The following is a 19,374-nucleotide window of genomic DNA, read 5'->3' on the forward strand; positions in this document are numbered from 1 at the left end:
AAGATTGTAAAGTGAGATGAAGGAATTTTAAGGCAGGGAGTTTATATGGCCTATTTCCTGATAAAATCAAGCACTTTAAAAGGTCCCTTCATGATGTGGCAACACTGCAGTGAGCCCGAGGCATTTATGGGCAGAATAGGCAGTTTCCTTGAAAAAGGGTATTTCAGAGACATGGTTTAAAAGGTTGCTACACAGCTCTGTGCCCACTGAAACTGGAAGAAACCCTTGAGCCAAGATGTACAACAATCCAGAGGGATGCTTGGGGGTTATTCATTATCCCCCATTCCCAACCAGGGAATGCTGAGTGCAGCAGTCAGGCCTGGACACTGCAAACATGTTTTAGAGACACGGTTGCCTTTAAATACATTTTCCAATCTTCTCCCTGTAACACACCAGGGATAACACCCCAGTGCTGATGGTGAGGGCAGACAGGTGACAGACGCCCTTTAACCAGACAGAAGATAAAATTTCTTTCCCTTTGGTCCAGTCTCCCTCCATAAAGCAACACCTTTGCCACGAGGCAGTGACACAGGACAGGCTGTCACCTCTTCCACTGCTCCTCCCAACAACAACAGGCCTGTGGGAGCAGCTGGTACCTCTGGAAAGGAGCAGGAGGAACCACGACTCCGACGCTGCAGCTGGAGAGGAGTCTGTGCTTGTTGTCCCCTCTTCGTTCACTGTCACAGCCGACAGCCAAGGTTTGGGGAGACTGAAGCACAGACCCCAGCAGTTCTCTCCCCACAGGCAGTGCCGTGGCTGAGGGCTGGGTGGGGGCTGCTGCCGGCCCAGGGGGTTGCAAGGGCAGAGGACAATCCTTGGCAGCTGCAGCACCAACTCCCCACCTTCCCCGAGCAGCGTTACCTTGCTCTGCTCCGCCTGAAAGCCGCGCCCTGAGCAGCCTGGCTGGCAGCTCTGCCTGGAGCTCTCCCGTGCCAGGGCTCCGGAGGCACCCTGGCCCCTCGCCAGCCCCGCGCTGCTCCGGGGTCTATCCCAAACCCGGCGTCTGGGTCTTCCCTTTCCCTCTTGCACCACACCTGGCCTGAGCGGGGCTGCGCCCTGCGGGGCACGGAGGGGCGGTGAAGCTCAGCCCAGGTGGGAGGGACTGGGCTCCCGTTAAATCCCAGCTCCCAGAGGACCCGGTCCTTGCACAGACCCACCCCTGTGGTTTATGAGCTCAAGGTGCTGGCGGAGGTGTAGTGGCAGAGCCGTGCACAGGAGTGGGGACGAGCTGCTGCAGCCCAGGTACCTCAGAGTGCTGATTCCAGGGCCATCTCTGCCTTTGCCATACCTCTTCCAAGTCCTTTTTTTCCCTTCAGTTCTCATGCTAATGCTACAGTTCCTATCAGTTCCTCCCTTCCATCACTCCTCTTGCTGCTGCTTTGCATTTAGCTGGGGATTATTGCTGTGCCTTGGGAGGAATCTGCTGCAGGGATCTCAAATAAGCCAAGACATGGTTGTTCCTGCACGAGCAGCGCTGCCGGCGGGCAGAGACCGAGCGGATCCGGGGTGGGGAAGTGCTGACAGGAATGGTTGGGATTATGCTTGTTGCTCCAGCTAAGCTTTTGGGGTTTTCTCAGTAGTCTCTGGGGTTTATGACATTAGCATTTACCTTTCTTACTCGCCCTTTTGAAGCATATTCAAGGTTTCCAGTGGCGTTCCGTTGTCTGTTGAGTGTTTCCTTCGCTGCCTCCAGTGGGCTCAGCCGGGGGGACACAACTGGGATCGTGGGTTGGTGCGTGTCCCAGTGCCTGTTCCAGCGCCTCCTGCCCGCCCATGGGAGGCTGCGGTGTGGGAAGTGTGCAAACTCCAGGGCAATAAAAGTGCCACGTGGGAGCAGACGTGCGAGTGGCTGAGGCGGAGGCTGGTGCGGGGCCGTGTGAGTTACTCGGGGTGTTGTGGTACCGCAGACAGTCAGGGAGGTCAAAGCGCCGGGAATTGGGTCAGGAACAAAAATGCTGTGAAACCAAAACCAAAAGCGGGTTCTGGGGCTCCGTCCCTGCGTCAGAGGAGAGCGAGCATCAGGAGGATGGTGTGGGAACTGCGCAGCCAGGGCTCCAGGCAGGAGCACTGTGGATCTGCTGCGGGTGTAGGTGGATGTACTGGCAAGAAGATGGAGGTCTGAGGAGGGGAGGAAAAGAATCTAATCCCACCTCATACTGTTTGGGCCCAAGGGAAGAGCCTGAAGCAGTTCTGCTGCTTCACAAGGTTTCAAGCCCTGCAGGATGTGCCTGGGGCAGTGCAGGGGTACAGGGCCCTTCTGAAACACCTGGAGTGTGCAGAGCCCCCCATGGAGCAGCTCCCATCCTCTCCCTTCCCTTGGCACCCCTGAAATGCAGGAAAACAGCCTCTTATGCTGCAGCTTCCTTTGTCTAACGTTAGTGAATCCCATAAGGGATGTGCCCATGGTCTCAGAAGGGGAAAATCCTGGCTGGTGCCCTGAGGAGCTTGTTAGTGTGTCTTGAAAGCCTCATGTTCCTGTAACTCATCTCAAACATTCTTAGGATTTGCTAATTTAGTCTATTTTTGGACAGACATCCTGTTCTAAAGACGCTGTTGTCCCTGAGCCTCCTACATCCACTGCTCGCCCACAGAGAGGGGAAGGGAAACTCCTCCTGGCTGTGCAGGGACCTCTCCTGGGAAAGGGGACCAGGCTCTGCTGCTCATCTTGTACCCAGAGAAGCTTTTGCCAAAGGGGAAAGAGCCATCCCTGGAGAGGAAAAGGGAGCAAGGCAGTGGGAGGGGGAGGTGTCAGAGGAGTGATTTCGACATTACTAATAACCCTCCTCCTCCAAATCCCTGGAGACCCTTCCAGAAGCCTGAAATGTTGCTAAACAGGCAATGCACTGGGGGATCTGCAGGGAGGTCGCTGGGCGGGGGTGGCTTCTGATGTGGATGCTCTTGGGACGCGTTGGAGAGCAAAACATCCTCCTCTGGCACTGGTCACAGAGATGCTGCCCCGTCGTGTGGCTCCGGGGGCTGGTCAGAGACCAAGATGCTGCCTGGGATTTCACAAACACTTCTTTTGCTGCTGATCTTCCTAATTGCTCATGTTTGAGCAAGGGAGGAGGCTCTGACAGCCACCCCTTCTCCCCCCGGCGAGGGAGGGCAGCCCCTCCTCGGGCATCAGCTGCCTCGTGCCCAGGTGCTGGAACCCCCGGAGCTGGGGGTTTATTAATATCTGCCATGTGATACCACGGCTCTCCCTGCTCTGCAGGCAAAACACGGCATAACCATGGGAACTCTGCTCCTCAACGCCCTCAGCACGCCCCGCTAATCCAGGCGAGTCGCCCGCAGCTCTCGCTGTGATCAGGTTGGCTGTAATGAGCTCTGGAAACCCTGGGTGTCCCAGCAGTTCCCTCTGCCCTTCCTGGCGAGGGGATGTGTAACAGGCTTGTCATCGGGAGGCTCCCAGGGCTCATGTTGCAAGGAAAAACAACCAGACTTGGCAACTGGCTGAGCTGTTTTGGGGTCTGTGCAGGCAGGGAAGGAGGCTCTGTCCCAGCTCGTATGTCTGAGCTCCAAATATCCGCGCTGGGACTCCCAGGGCTCTGCTGCAGCTGCCGGGCGACGCTGCGGGGCAGCGCTGCCAGCTCCGCTCTTACCCTGCCCCGTCTGATGCCAGGGCAGAGCCCTGGGGGTCCCACCGGGCTCCCCGGGATCCAGCAGATGAAGCAGGAGGGACTTTGCTCTGCGTGGATGGGCGGGCTGGGCCGGCGGGGCTGTGCCGTGCCCGGCGGGTTTGGGAAGGGCGGTTATCGCCAGGCCGGGGTGTGTCGGCACAGCCCTGGCCCCGGGGCACCGGCTGCTCCCACCGCGCCCAGCAGCGCCCTGCAGCCCTCCAAACACACACCCGCCTCCTGCCCCACGGGGTGCTCCGGTCCCGGTCCTGACACCCCGAGCCCTGCTCCTTCTCCTGTCAGGGGGGTCGTGTTTTCATGTCGGGGGGCTGCCTGCCGAGCTGGGCTGGAGGTGGAGGGGAGAACTGGGGTTACTGGGCTGAGCTGCAGCTCCTGCCCCACAAGCTGGGACTCCGGGTGCAACAGGGAGCTGCCCTGCCAAGAGCCTTTCTAAGAGTGTCCATCTGCGTCCAAAATCTGTGACTTGTCCCCTTCATCTTAGGGGGAATTCTGTTCCACAGTCTGCTTCCAGAAGCAGAAACTCTGTAATTTCCAGTCTGGATGTGTTTGTGCCAGCTGATTTCCATCTCTTTTTGTGCTGCCCTTGTCTTAGCTTAAACAGCAGAGCTCCTTCCCTGGTGTTTCCATACAGCCAGCAGATCTCCCGGCCCCGGCTGAGCCAGCCTGGCCGGGCACAGCTGCAGTGCCAGGGTTCCCTCTGCCAGGGCTGCCCTAATTCTGCCACAGCACTCGCTCTGCTGCTGCCACAGAGCCCAGGGCACCGCTCATGGCACAGTGTGGATGTGTGTGATATGGGCTCCCTGCCTGTACCCATGCCCAGCCTCTCTTCCCTGCCCAGGGGGCACAGCTGGACACTGCCCAGCCCTTGCCAGGGGGGCACTGCCATTCCCAATTGCTCTTGGAAAGTCCTGATGTCTGTGGGCAGCGTTTGCCTGTCCCATGGCTGTGCCATGCTAGTGGCCAACAACCAGCCTGTGATCCCCCTCCTTCACCACAGCCCTTCCCCTCTGCTCCTCCAAGCAGAAGAGCCCACAGCCAAGGCTCAAAATTCCTGTGAGGAGCCTGGGAGACCTCTCACTTCAACCCAGAGAAGGGAAGGGAGGAAAAATGAAGTTTGGAGACTAATTCTGGCAGCACCAGGCATAAGAAAGATCAAAAACTCGGGGCAGGAGTACAAGAGAGGAGGGAAGCTGTTGCGTGCATGCTCCTGGAAGCCCCGACAGCCCCGGTTCATGCATCCTGCACGTTATTTCTGTACCTACTTAAATTAAAACCAGCCTTGTCTTGCTGACACTGACTGGAGCCAGGCAGTTCTTCTCCCCAGGGGAGAATCCAATTTTCACTCCATCTTGCTTGCGTTTTTGACCTGGAATGACTCTTCTTTTTATATTTAACCAACACTCCCTCCGAGCCTCGTACCACGCTGCGCTTCTCACGCAGAGCCGGCGGTGGGATGGCACACGGAGCTCCAAGGCAGGGGAGCAAGGTTGGCATCCTGCTCACCCTGGATCCCACTGACCCGTGGCAGAGCTGGTGGTGTGATGGCACACAGAGCTCCAAGGCAGGGGACCTTGGCTGGTTTCCCAAGGTGGGCATCCTGCCCACTTGAGCTCTGACTGACCCACGGCAGAGCTGTGCCGTGACAGACCAGAGGCCACACGTGCTCTGTAGGCAGACCAGCCTGGCTGCTGGTGGGAGAGGGGAGTCAGGGTCCCAGCCCTCTTCTGCATCCTCTGCATCCTCTGTACCCTTAGGATTGGGGTCCAGAAATGCCAAGGAAGAGCCACGTGCATGGCATGGCTGGTGGGGAGGGCACCATGGGATACTGGGCTGTGGCACTGATGTGGTCATGGGAGGGACCCCACCACCTGCAGCCCCTCACCCACCTGCCTCCCAGTTTCTGACAGGTCCCTTCACAGCTGGTTCTCCATAGGGATAACTGCTCCAGCCTTGTCCATCTCTCCTCAGCACAGAGGCAGACCTGGCTCCAAGAGGGTAGGATTACTTAATTACAGCTCAGAGGTGCCCTGGGCCTGTCTAATCCAGGCTCTGGAGGTGTTTCCCTTCCTGCAGCACAGCCCTTGGTGCAGGCACATCCCTGCTCCCGAGCCTTTCCTAGGGACCAACCTGTCAGTCCTGTAAATTAAACCTTTCAGAGGCTCAGGAGACACCATGGGGGCTGGGCTGGCAGGAAGGTGGATGGAGTGGAGGTATTTATTCACTCCTGCAGCCCTTAGTGCTCTGGGAAGCCCTGGAGAGGCCTTTGCCTGCCGTGACTCGCCCGTGGCTGTGTGCTGACAGCAGCGACGTTCTGCTTTAATTCCCTAATCTTCATGAGCCCGGGGTATTCCAGGTGTCTCTCCAGCAAGAAGTGAGGCTTCTCCAGGGTTATATAACCCATCCAGGGCAAAGCTGGGCTGTTTGGAGCCCCCTCCGTACCAGCTCCCAACACCTGGCAGGGCAATTAGTCACCGATTACAGCCGTGACGCAGGGCACCAGCCCAGCTCCTGCTGCGCCCACGGGCTGAGGCACCAACTGCCCTGGAGCAACGTGTCTCCTTCCTAATCCTGTGACTCCATCGTTAATCAGTCCGGGATAGGCGAGTAAATAAGTCTGTCAGTGGAGGCTGGTGCAGGGAAGAACAAATGTTTTGTGAGGTGCAGCCCTCTGTTTGTGTGTGTCACACACCAGGATACGGAGAGGGAGCCCCGAGCTGTGGGATTAACTCCTGCCAGCAAACCTTTGGCTCTGGATCGCCCCTGGTCCCCACTGGCACTGTTCTTCCCAGGGACTGGAGAGGATGGGAATGCTGCCATGCAGCCAGGGCAGTGTGGGCACAGGGAATGTGCTGGGCTTGGATGTCCCAACACGGAGATGCTGAGTTAGTTTGGTTGTGGCAGGACAGTGTTATTGTCCTCCTCTGGAGCCAGAGGAGTGAGGGTCCCTCTGTGTTTGGTGGCAGGATGTGATGCTGAGGGACAGCTCCTGCCAAGCAGGAGGGCAGCAGCAGCAGCTGGGGAGATCCCACTTGTTGCTGATGCAGTGGGACAACTTCCCCACCTCCCAACAGTGCCCTGAGACCCTTTTTCCCTGACCCCTGAGGGAAGCCCACCTCCTGCCATGGGGGTTTGTAATGGAGAATTAAAAAATACTTTCTGTCTAAAGCAAAGCCTGGGAGTCTTCAAAGTATTAGCAGTCAGATTCCTCAAGCAGCACCATGACTGAGGCAGCAGCCACGTACTCAGGCTTCCAGGCTTGCCTTGTACCAGGAAAAAGAAATCCTGGATTAGCTGTACACCCACTCCAGGACACTGCCCTGGCAGGCAGCTCCGGCTCTGTGCCCGCCAGGCTCGCTGGCTGCCCTCGGATGCCTTCTGAGGGTCAGGGTCCCACGGGAAGACTGTTAGAGTGAGCCCTCATTTCATTCTTAATCCAGAAAATTAGCAAATAAAGCAGGATGTCGTTCTCAGGCCTTTGAATCATCCTGAAAAGCTGTTGCCAGTGAGTGCTCCGTGCGCTTGCCCGGCCGCACTGTGGCACCGGGAGCAGAGGCTGGAGAGGGTGGAAAAGCAGGACGGGGTGACTTGTTTTCTTATGAGCTGAATTCCAGCTTTGCACTCCAAATCCCGGTTTTTATAGACTTTTCCGCTGAAGTCTGCTCCTGCCCGGGGCATGCCTGCGTAACCGCTCCTCTCTGCATTCCTCAGATTCCTCTTCCGCTGGAGACCGGATTGAAGACGGGGGTCTGAGGTCCCTGGTGGAGGAAGGAGGCGAGGAGCAGGAGGAGGAGGAGGTTTCCCTTGGACTCTAAGCTGTCAAACCGGAAAACCAAACCATGTCCCAGGTCATACAGAACCACGTGCTGCGTGTTGGACAGACTGTGTGTGTTCCCTCTCCGGAGGAAAGCAAGAGCCTGCACCCGGCAGGGTACCCGGGGTGCTCCGCCCTGCCGGGCAAGTACGTCTACTACTCCACGGAGTCCTGGGCTGACCCCCCCTCCGTGGTGCACCCCAAAGCCCACCTGCTCCCTGGAGGGAGGCTGTATGGAGCCCACCCTGTGCTGGAGCATGTGGCTGCTCACACACAGGGGAAGGGGCAGCAGGACTCCTCCTTGGAGAGAGCCACTGCTCCGTGTCAGCCGAAGCAGGAGGAGAACACCAGCGTGGATCCTGAGGCTCAGCCAGTGTCTCCCTCCCTGGACATATCCATAGAGGCTCTCAACCGGCTGATCCTAGAAATCGATCCGACCTTCCAGCCGCTGAAGGATCCAGCCCAACCTGCTGTTTGGGGTGACACCGCGGCCACCAAGGAACAGGAGCCAGAGGCAATAGGTGAGGAAAAGGTACCACTCAGGCACTGGAGCCAGAGCAGCTCCAACCCAGTGAAAACCCTCTGCCAGGGGCAGCGGGAGCCCAGGGCAGAGAGGTCGGGCACACACCTGTCCCGTGGGCAGGACGAGGTCCTGGGGGGCTGGAAATGGGCATCAGGGATGTCCCACACTGTCCCCAGTGGGATTGCTGTGGAAAGTTGTCTCCTGACGTCAGGGCTCCATACTAAGGAGCAAGACAGGCTGTGTATCCAGGCTCTGCCTAATTCCACTGCTTCCATGGCCCTGGTCTGATCACTGTTGACACGTCTCATGCCCAGCCAGCTCAGAGGGATCCCGAAGGGAACAGGGAAAAGAGCCTTTGATTCAATCTGATGTTTGTTTCCCTGCGTTTGGAGAAAACATTTCTCATTGGAAATGGGACTTGGGGAAACTCCTAATCCCAGCTGTCACCATCAGTGACAGGCCCTGGGCTCTGGGTGCCATGTGAGGACCCTGCTCCCCTCATTCCCTCAAGGCCAGCAGGGCCTTTCCCAGGGTCACGCTTGATCCGTGGGAGCACAAGGATTTGCAGCCAGATTTCCAGGGCCCTGGGCTAAGGTACCGAGTGTTACACAACCATCCCATTTAAATGTTCCCAGTCACTTTGCCAGGGAAATTCTTTTTCCAGGGCTTGTGCTCTCCTCGGGCAGCATACCTGGCATAGGCAAGGCACCAGCAGCACATACCAGCCTGTTCTCTGCTCAAGGGTTCCCTAGGTGAACCCTTGTGCAACACTTCCCTGTCATCCCTTCAATCCAAGCTCTGATCTGTGAGCTGCTCCTGATCCAAGCATTCCTGCCTGGGCTCTTCTGCTGTTTTTAGCTGTTCAGCACCCTGTGCACAGGGCAGCCCCAGCAGTGCTGGCACTGCTGTCATTGTCCTGGTGCACCGGGGGTGGCTCAGGTGCCTGAGGACACAGACTTGCTGCTTCCCAACAGCCTTGTTGCCTGTCCCTGTCTTTACACATGGAAATACCTTGACAGTCTGTCCCCAGGCCTCTTTCCAGAGGAGGGTGAAATGAGAGGATGGTAAAGGCCTGAAAAAAATTCTGTTCTCCCTGAGCCCTCGTGCAAACATGAAGATTGTGGGGTCAGGGGAGGATGAGGTGCCTGTGAGGGTCCTGGTGCTCCAGCAGGGAGCCAGACAATTCCAGGGCAGACAGTGTCCCTGCTTCCCCCTGGGATGGACAGAGTGGCCTTGCAGATAAAGGACTGTGACAAAGTGCAAGTTCAGCTCTGGCTGCTCAGTGCCTGGATCTTGGGGGATGGAGCCTGAGAAGCTTCACAGGTTTGAAAAATCTGGCTCCAAGAGAACACCTGGAATTCTGGCCACAAATGCAGTGGGAAAAGGCCCAGTTTAGCTTTCATTTTCTTTTAGCAGCTCTTGGATTTTACACCCACCTCCTCCCACTCCAGCCCTGCAACCTGTGCCCTAATGTGAGGGTGGCAGGGACTGACAGTGATCAGAGAAGTGAGAGGGGCTTGTTCTTGGTTAGTGGAGCCCATGAGGAAGCTTTAAACATGACAAATGCTGCAGCAACAGGAGATGCTTTCATGAGAGTCACAAATCCCTCTGGAATCCGCTGGAGAGGAGAGGAGATCTCAGATCTCAGCTTACGTGACATCTGAGCTCTGTGTTTGTGGCACTTTTGCCACTCCTTGATGCTGGAAAACTTGCCAAGGTCTTGAGCAAATATTTGAGGTTTAACCCCAGGTGATAAGAGGAGCCAAGGCAGAGAAGTAGGAGGTAAAAGGCCTCCTACATGAGCACGGTGTGCAGATGCTTGTCAGTTCTTTAAAGGACAATTAAACTCTCCATTTCTCTCTCCCCTTGAGGAGCCATTGACAAGGAGCCTCCTGCCAGGAGCTGGCTGTGAGGGTTTGTGTGCCGATACCAGGACATGCAGCTCCGGAGCCACTCCCAGACCGGGCGCTGGAGGAGCTGCTGCTGGCAGCCAGGCTGTGGAGGGGGAAAGCTGTGGCTCTGGCTCCATCCTGGCGAGGTCCAGCTGTGTCCCTGCTGGGGACCAGCCCTCCCAGCCCACCCAGCACCTCCTCAGCGCTGGCCGTGCCAATCCGACCCTGCGCCGGGGTTGGCACGGAGAAGGGGCTCGGGGAGTAACTTCTGTACAGACTTGTGCTTTTCCTGCTCATCCAGCTCTATGTCCCAGAGGTCTGGTTGTTCCTTGCAGTAACCAGGGTCAGCAGAGTCGGCTGCTCTGCCTGTCCAGCTCCCACGTGGCAGGTCCAACCCTTCACACCGCAGCCAGGGGGGATCGGGGTTGTTAGAGCAGCTTGTCTTTGCCGCAGCAAAAAGGTTTTTCCCTCTCCAAGAAACGCTTTTGAGAAGGGGAACTTTCCTGAACTCCATGGCAGGGCAAGAACGAGGCACTGAAAGCAAAGCTGGGCATGTCCAGGCTGGAAGGGAGGTGCAAACTTCTGGCACTGGAGTGATTAACCACCAGAGCAGCTTCCCTGGGCGGTGAATCCACCATCGCTGCGAGTGCTTAAATGGAGTCTGAGTGTTCCAGCCCAGCCAGAAATTTATGGCTTTGTCCAAGGAAGCCAGGGCCTGACGTACATCAGGCACCTGGGGAGCCAGGCACACTCTGTCCTGGTTGTGAGGTTTTGCTTTCTCTGACAAGAGATGCTCTGCCAGGTGTGTTCCCATATCACTGATGGCAAGCAGAGGGGCTGGACGTACCTGGCCTGCTCTGAGCACGAATGGAAGAGCAGGAAGGATCCCACAGCAGGGCACAGGCACAGAAACTGCCTTGGAAGTTACTTCCCTGGAGAGATTTGTGCAGGATGGAAGAAGGGAAGAGGGAGCAGGCAGCCCCTGCCTGGGGCTCTGTGCTTGCTGCCAGCATGGCTGGTCCCATAGTGGACACCAAGAGCCCTGTGACTGCCCTTGTCCCACATGGATTCCCTCTGCCTCCTGTCCCACTGCCACTCCAGCTGTACCTGGGGCCAGGTGACATCCCCCTGCTCCTCTGCCCAGGCCCAGGTGATATCCCCCTGCTCCTCTGCCCAGGCCCAGGTGATATCCCCCTGCTCCTCTGCTCGGCCAGGGTGTGCAGGGCCACACTCCTGCTGCACTGGGCACCCTCCAAACCTGACGTAATCCCCGGGGGGAGCAGCCAGATGTTTTTCTCTTGAGTCAGGTACAAACAGAGAGGCTGCTGGAGGGAACACCCACCTCTGGCTGCAGGTCTCTGCAGGTCCTGGCTGGGTAGTGCTGGTGAGGGGGGGTCTGAGCAGCCAGACATAACCCCCCTTCCCTGGGAGCCTGCCAACACTGGGGGGTCAATGCACTCTGGGGTCTGTGAGGAATCAGCCCCCATAGGATCTCAACAAAAGGCATGGGGGTGTCCCCTGGGACTCCCCTGCAGCCCTGCAGAGAGTGAAACCCAGAGCCAAAATTCACAGCAGGAAGAACAGACACGTGTCCCCCACGGAGCTTTATTAACGAACACAATTTGGACACTAGATTTCTAATAACCTCCTCTCTCTCTCCCTGCAGACATCAAGTACATAGAGCTGACACCAGGCAGAGCCACGGGGCCTGAGCTGCCACAGGGCTCCCCCAGCCCTTCGGGCACCCCCTTCTCCAGGTCCCCCCAGACCGACGGCTTCCTGACCCAAAAAGGGGCACTCGGGGGCAAATACAGCACCAGTGACAGCGTGGTTTTCTCCAGCCCACCCGGACCCTCGAGCTCCCAGTCAGCCACCCTGAGCTGCAGCAAAGCATCCGAGAGCATCACGGTGCCCCAGCAGTGCACGGCCGGACACACGGACACCACTGCCGGACACACGGACACCGCCTCCCTCGGCACCTCCCCGGGCTTTGACAACCTGCTGAAGCCTGTGCACGTGGTGAGGGCCCAGCAGCGGGGCAGTTGGGTGTCCCAGCTCTCCACGAGCCCCGGCTCTGACACCAGTTACATCCTGGGAAGGTAAATGCCGCCTGTGCCCCGGCCTCGGGGTGATGGTGGGGATGGAGGGGGTGCAGGGCTGGGCTCTGAGTCCCTCATTCCTCAGGCTGGGAGCCGGCGGGTTGACAGAGCTGGTGCAGTCCCTGGGGTGGGCTCTGCATGTCAACACCCCCCTGATGTTCTCTGCTCTTTGTCCCTCTTGCAGCAGCACCCACTCGCTCCACAACGAGGACTCGGATGCTCCCACCGGTGCCTGCTCGTCCCCCTCCAGCTCCCTGGGCAGCCCCTGCTCCCCTTCCCCTGGCATCGTGTCTCACTCCAGAGAAGCTTTTGGCCAGAGGCCCCCCCAGCCCAGGGCAGGCAGCTCCCCCAGCACCAGCTCCTCCTCGACCCAGAAGGGCCAGGCCAGCAGCTGCCCCCCCTCCATCCTCCCCTCCGCAGCCGACATCCCGGTGCTGTTGGTGAACGGGTGCCTGGAACAAGGAGATGGATCCCCCCGGGCGGCCAAAGCCCCCCCCAGCTCTGCCATGCAGGCCCCCCCTCCCGGCTGCAGCCCAGCCCCGAGGCTCGGGGGCCTCAACAACGCCCTGTCGGCTCCTGCACTCTCCTGTGTCCCAGACAGTGAGTCCCAGGGCAGGGCTGGGGTGGGAGCTGCAGATCCTGGCAGCTGCTGGGAAAGGGGTACAAACCTCATTTTCCCTCTGGTTTGGCTGTGGGTTATAGACACGAAAGGCAGGAGGTCCTTGCCGGAGCTGGAGCTCCTCGTTTTGTCCCCAAGGGCTCCGGGTGGTCTCCAGCTCAGTCCTGGTGACCCTGGATGAGCTGCACCTTCTGCCCAGTGGGGTGCTGGGGCACGGGCTCAGCAGGCAGGAACCCTCTGCTCCCTTGAGGAAATGCAGATACACCCATTTATAGTACCTGAGAGTGAGAACCACCGTTCTATCCTGCCCTCCTGGTTTGTGGGCCCAGACCAGGGTCGGGAGGAGGGATTGGGGCTCCTGTTTGCTCTGAGGACACCAAAAGGTACAGGAGTTCACAAGGTCCCTCATTCAAGGGCAAACACTGGGGCTATTGTTCTTTGGAGGAGATGAGCAGAGGCAGCTCTCAGGGCAGAGGGTTTTAATTGGGATCCTTATGGGAATAGCAGGAGGGTGTGTGGGTCAGATCCTCAGCTGGTGTAAAGCCCACGGTCCAGTGCATTGTGCAGGGCTGGGCAGGCTGGCACTGCCAAGGGATTCCATGTGCCCCCCTCTGCACTACATCACAGCCTGCCAAGAGAGATAATTACATGGAGAATGAGCTATTCTGAGGAGTGGGGAGGAAAGGATTCAAAAGGATTGAAAAAACCTTCAGCCCTGACCAGCCCGAAAAAGGAATATCTTTGCTGGGCTCTGTCACCTGTGGAGGTCCTGCAGGTCCCTGCTGGCCTTGACACCATGGGGTCTCTTGCAGGTCCCCTCAGGGCTGGGCAGCCCACCATGAAGTTCGTGATGGACACATCAAAGTACTGGTTCAAGCCGAGCATCAGCAGGGACCGAGGTGAGGCAGTGAGGGGCTCCAGGGGGGTGAGCCCACCTTGGGCTCCTGCCCGTGCCCTGGGGTGGAGTCCTCCTGTGTCCCTGGGGACTCAGTGAGGGCAATTCAAAACCTACTGGGGGCTGATGGGGGTGGAGAGACCCTCTTACTCCGAGGGGGACGACTCAGAAACACGGGCTGTGCCACAGCCCCTCTGCGACCCCCTAAAGCTCATAAAAGCTTCTCCTGCCCCTGTGCTGTCCCACAGGCAGGGGCTGAGTGTCCTGGGGACCACAGAGACCTATGAGACCGAGGCAGGGCCCTGCAGGAGCACAGCTGGTGCTGCACGAGGGCCGTGCGCGTCCTTGGCAAATGCTCCGGAGTCTTTCCTGCTGCTGCCAAGGAGTGACTGCCCACAGAGCACAGGAGTGGGGAGGTCCCACCTGTTGTGCTTGGCTGAGCCCCTGCCTGTGCTCTGACAGCAATCCAGCTGCTGAGGGACAAGGAGCCAGGCACGTTCCTGGTGCGGGACAGCACGTCATTCCGGGGCTCCTTTGGACTGGCCATGAAGGTTCCCAGCTCTCCGTCCGGCAGCCAGACAGGTACAGGGACTCGCTTGGGGATGGGGGGGTTCCTTTAATGGTTTAACTGAAACTGGGCAAACTAAAGCCAGATGAGAAACAACAGGATTTCGGTTGTGTGGGAGACATCGACGGTGTCTGTTGGTGCCCATCCCACCCCTCACAGGGGCTGGCACCACAGAGAAGCTCTGGTGATGCCCTGGGATGGGCAGGGGTGGGCAGGCACAGGTAGGGGAAGGCAGGGGTGGGCAGAGGAGGGCAGGCACAGGTAGGGGTGGGCAGGGGTGAAACAGCAGCTCTGGGGCCGGTGCTGATGCTGGTTTTGGTCCCTCTTGCAGGGGACGAGGGCAGTGACCTCGTCCGGCATTTCCTCATCAAGTCCTCCACCAAAGGGGTGCACCTGAAAGGGGCCAGCGAGGACCTGTATTTTGGTAAGGACAGTGCCATCACCCACAGCAGCCCTGGCAGCCCCAGGAGCTGTTTCCAAACCTCCTGGAAGCACCAGGGTGACGGGGTGAGCGTGTTGCACACCCACCAGCATGGGCACCCCCCGGCCCCCAGTCCTGCCTGCATTTCCCTGGCAGTGAGATCATGGCAGTAGGAAAATGAGCTTCCTGGGACACTGTTGGGGGGTGGAGGCACGTGGTGGGAGGTTTCAGGCACCAGGCCCCCCACAGCTCGTGGCTCTGTGTTTCAGGGAGCCTCTCTGCCTTCGTCTACCAGCACGCCATCACCCCGCTGGCACTGCCCTGCAGGCTCAGCATCCCCACCAGAGGTAGGTGCCGGGACAGGGGGGATGATCCAAGGGGGAGAGGGGAAGGTCCTGAGGTGAGGAGGGGGCTGAGCCACCCAGGTGCCCTGCGAGGGGCTGCTCCCCTGGCTGCAGGCAGAGCAGGGACCTGCAGAGCTGCCCTGAGGACAGCACAGCAGTGACCCCCTTCTGCTGGGGGTGAGGGTGGGCGAGGGAAGGAGTGGGGAGATCAGAGGTGAGCAGAGCCAGGAGAGGGAGGTGGAGGACAGTTAGGTTAATTACTGCTCTAAGCCCCTGCAATTAGAGCAGTCCTGGGCCTTTGTGAGATAAGGAATGGCCAAAGAGGTGACCAGCACAGCCCTGCCTGTGGCATCACTGCTCCTGCTTGTCCTTCGTGCAGATCTCGCTGACAGAGACGACAGCCCAGACTGTGCTCCTGAATCCATGCTGTCCCTGGCAAACAAAACTGCAGGTGAGGGCTCGAGCCTGCACTGCTGCCCAGCTGGCAAGAGCTGGAGCCCTGGGCACGCTGTGACAGCAGCAAGTCACCCCCACACACTGGTGGGGGCCTGTGTGACATCCTCCTCCAGCTTCCCCACCGGGCTGGGGATACCCCCAGGATCTCCCCACCTCCTCCCCAGCCCCTGGGCTGTAGGGGAACCTGGTATTTTTAAGGAAAGGAGATTTTGGGTCCTCAAGATACTAGAGAACACAGTTCTTGAGGTCACAAGGCTGACAAAAGGCCCCCATTTCCCACAGTTTTAAGTAGCTCCTGATTTTTAAGCCTCTCCCCTGATGGGGTTCAATGGGGATTGAACATCTGGAGCTTTAGGAGAGGGATGGGGCAGTCGGGGGCTGCTTGAATTGCTGAGGGACCTTATGGGGGACACGTGGGCACTGCAGAGCAGGATGGGAGGGGTCTGTGCCCCCCAGCCTGGGTGGGAGCAGAGAGGGAAGGGCAGGAGACCACACGGATGGGTCACAGCACAGACCGGGGAAGCGGGAACGGCTTTGTTTTGCTGGAAATTCTGAAAAATCAGTTGGCAAGCTGGAAAGTTTAGTTTGACCCAGAGCAGCCCTTTAAACAGCTCAATCAGCCTGAAATGTCATGTTTTAGGTTGGCCTTCAGCCCTTCATTGGCTTGGGGTATTTCTGCTTTTCATTAAAGGAAATATGTAATAAACAGGAAAAAAAAAAGCGCCCCAAATGTGACATTTAGAAACGGGAAATTAAATACTTTGACTTTTACAACAATTAGTGCGAAGAATTAAAGTAAACCAAACTAAATTGGTGAAGAATTTCTGAGTCACCGAACCTTTTAATTTTCGTCAAAAACAAACCCGACCCGGATTCCGTGTGAGGGTTCTGCAGGATGATCCCCGGGACCCAGCCCTGGGTGTCACCCGTGCTGAGCCGGGCTCTGTGCTCTGTCCTTGCAGTGTGCAACGTCCTGTACCTCAGCTCGGTGAACGTGGAGACGCTGACGGGAGCCCCGGCCATCCTGAAAGGCATCTCCTGCACCCTGGAGCTGGAGCCGCTGCCCACGCCCACCCTGGTGCACTTCAGGGTGACGGAGCAGGGCATCACCCTGACCGACATCCAGAGGAAGTAAGAGCCCAGGGATGGGCTGCGGGGGTGGCCGAGGGGGGGTCATGGAGAGGCAGCTCCCCAGTGCCCACCCAGCCCCCTCCTTGCCTCCCAGCCTCAGGAAAAGCTGCCCTGCTTGGACAAACCCACGTCACGATCCAGGGATGGACCTGGCCCCTTGTTACAGCGCAGGGCTGTGCGTGGCAGCACCTCAGGGGTGGGATGCAGGAGGCAGCTGGACCCGGGGTTGGGATTCTGGGATGCCATTTGGGACCCCCATTCCCCAGCAGCCGTGACAGGGCTTGGATCTGCATAATCCTGTTCCTGCCTGGGCCCTTCCCTCTCATAACCCTTCCCTCTCCTCTTCCAGGCTGTTTTTCAGGAGACACTACCCCTTGGCTGCCATCAGGTTCTGCGGGATGGACCCTGAGAACAGAAAGTGAGTTTTGGGCGGCCGCGCCGGTCGGAGCCGCCTCCTGTGCTCCCTTCCCTGCCGTTCCCAGCACTTCTGCGCTGCTTCAAATCCCAAAAAACTGCCCTGGGCGTAACACGCCAGGGTGGATCTAAACATAACCCTTGGCTTTGCAGCTGATGGGATGAATTAAACATCAGCCTTTGAGCAACTCCAATTCTGTTCTTCCCTCAGGTGGCAGAAGTACTCCAAGTCCTCCAGGTAAGACCTGCACAGGGACCTCCTGCACAGAGCCAGGGGCTGGAATCTGGGGGGAATGATGCTGCTTTGGGAAGCAGTTGCATTGCAGAACATCAAAGAATCAGCTTAAAAATGAAGAGAGGATTCAATAGAAGTTACCGTGGTGGCCGGGTGAGGGGTGGGACTGGTGGGTAAAGTTTTAGGGCGGGTTTACTCTGTAGGTTTGGGCAAGAGGTTTGGCTGAGTCCCGTTCTCCACATCCCCTTGTGCAGAACCCCCCATCCAAATCCCACAGCCTTTCCAGGGACTCACACTGGGCTCAGGAAGGGAGTTTATATCTGGCTCTACCTTGTGCTCAAGAATCTTTTCACGGCTGGGTAAGCCTTGCCAGAAACGCTCCTCCCGGCTGCTTGGCTTCCAAGGAAACGTGATTGGGGAGCGGGCCAAGGTGGAATTGTTGGAACTGGGATTTGGCTTTGTGGCCGGGGCTGGTTTCAGCGTATTCCTTCAGATTCCTGGATGCAAACTGAATAAGCCTCTCTCCTTTTTTCAAAGAATCTTTGGGTTCGTGGCCAAAAGCCAGACAGACTCGGGGAACCTCTGTCACCTGTTTGCAGAGTACGACACGGTGCAGCCGGCGTCGCTCGTCATCGACCTGCTCCGCCAGCTCCTGCTCGGCCCCTAGGGATGGGACCTTTGGATGCCCAGGGCTGGCAGCTACCCACACACTGCCGAGCTTCTCCTGCTCCTCTGCTCCTGCTTCTGAGTTGCACTTTTGGCAACAGCTCGTATTTATACTCTTTTTGTTATGTACCATCATGTCAGAAGTCTCAGTTAGAGATTTTCAACTCTGGTGGGATGAGATGCCCACGGGGAGCTGTGCTGGTCTGGGACAGAGCGGTGGGATGGGAGCTGTGCTCCCTATGGAACCACAGCCCCTCACCTGGCACCCTGTCTGCTTTGCAGGGCCCCAGTGTTCTGGCTGAGGTTCCTACCAGCCACGAGGGACCCCTGTGCTTGGGGCATCCAGGCTGAGGCAGGTCATGGAGCTGAGCTGAGCTCCCACCATTAGGAACTCGGCCCTGACCCCCCAGTGCCACAGGAGGGGAGGTCTGGGTCAGGCAGGGGGGACTCACCCCCCGAGTAGTACCAGAAGGCAGCTTTGCAAATCAAACTGTATAAAAATCACCCAGTCCTGCTGGAAACCTGCTTCCCTGAAGGAGCAAGAGGCATCCGCAGGCAGGAATGTCAGAGCAGCGCATTTTTCCCTGTGCTGGGAAATTCTCCTGCCCTTTTTCGCAGAGCGGGGTTACGGGCGGGCTCGACCTCCCGGCACCGCGGAGAGCTGGGAAATAAACGGTGACATTTTCATGACAGTGAAACATCGGGTTTTTGGAAATGACTTGCCTGAATTTGGGCCAGCTCCTCGGATGACGTGCGTTGGCGCGGCCCCGAGGAAGCCGATGCCGCCGTGATCTGCAGCAGCTGAAGAGTCGGCTCCGCTGCAGCTCGGAGCAGAGAGCGGCTCCGAGGCCACCACGCTGCCACCTTCCATAGGTGTCGCTTACCTGGGGCCTCTGCACTGGTTTTGATTTCAGGCCCTGTGTTATAAACCCACATAGGGGTATTTCCAATAAAGCAGTGGAGCGTTTATCCTGCACAGGCACCGCAGGGACGTCAGCAATGGAGACACTCGCTCTGCTCTGGAACAGCCAAGCAGATGCATCCATGGCAGAGGGTCCCTCTCCTCCAGCCAGGCTGTGGAGTGGGTCCAGCTGGAGCAGCTTTTGGCAATGACCAAAACAGATATCAGGGTCACTGCAGGGGGAGCACATGGGGCCCTGGAGTTCTGGGAGGAGACCTGAACAGCTTTGTGCCCCCCAGACCCTTTGCCCCAAGCTCTGCTCAGCCAGAACCCAGCCCTCTGGGGTGGGCTCGGGAAGCAGTCCCAGGGATCCTTGTGTTTCTGCCACCTCCACTGTGCTGCAGGGACACAGCACAATGTGGCACCCCAAGGTCATGGGCAGCTCAAGCTGCAGGATCCCAGCCCTGGGACCTCAGGGCAGGTCCGGGACCCCCAGGGCTGGACTCTTGCGGTTATCACGATGCTGGTCAGGATCATACAATGAGAATGGGAACAGGCAAAGTTTGAGAGGGTCGCGCTGCCCCCCCTGACCCCGGCCAGCCCTGGCAGTCACCGGCACAGGGCCGGGGCGCGGGGCCGGGCTCCAGGAGCGCTGGCGTCGGCCCTGGTCCGGCGGCCGATGTGCTGTGCCAGCAGATTTTTGGGCTGCCTGTGTTGGCTGCGGCCGCCTCTGGCCCCGTCCCGGGGGTGTTTGCACAACC

At 58.4% G+C, this 19,374-nt stretch overlaps 1 protein-coding gene across 1 annotated transcript; it reads left to right on the forward strand.

Annotated features, from left to right (window-relative positions):
• Positions 1 to 7,474: 7,474 nt before the first annotated feature.
• On the forward strand, positions 7,475 to 17,835 carry TNS4 (tensin 4). The gene is made up of 12 exons (XM_027748037.2): positions 7,475 to 7,970; positions 11,531 to 11,963; positions 12,148 to 12,563; positions 13,395 to 13,481; positions 13,940 to 14,059; positions 14,377 to 14,469; positions 14,736 to 14,813; positions 15,190 to 15,261; positions 16,229 to 16,397; positions 16,747 to 16,815; positions 17,023 to 17,049; positions 17,584 to 17,835. Exons 1-12 carry the CDS (start codon positions 7,475 to 7,477, stop codon positions 17,711 to 17,713), a joined length of 2,190 nt encoding a protein of 729 aa, XP_027603838.1. The 3' UTR covers positions 17,714 to 17,835.
• The last annotated feature ends 1,539 nt before the right edge of the window (positions 17,836 to 19,374 follow it).

Source organism: Pipra filicauda, unplaced genomic scaffold, assembly GCF_003945595.2.
Source record: "Pipra filicauda isolate LSUMZ 115617 unplaced genomic scaffold, ASM394559v2 scaffold193_size2426894_pilon, whole genome shotgun sequence".
Classification (NCBI taxonomy): Eukaryota; Metazoa; Chordata; class Aves; order Passeriformes; family Pipridae; genus Pipra; species Pipra filicauda.

Bases quoted from the DNA above. Each gene is read 5' to 3' on its own strand.
- TNS4 (XM_027748037.2), top strand. From the start codon at position 7,475: ATGTCCCAGGTCATACAGAACCACGTGCTGCGTGTTGGACAGACTGTG. The intron at 12,564-13,394 runs GTGAGTCCCAGG...GGTCTCTTGCAG, and splicing joins ACTCTCCTGTGTCCCAGACA to GTCCCCTCAGGGCTGGGCAG. The intron at 13,482-13,939 runs GTGAGGCAGTGA...GTGCTCTGACAG, and splicing joins GAGCATCAGCAGGGACCGAG to CAATCCAGCTGCTGAGGGAC.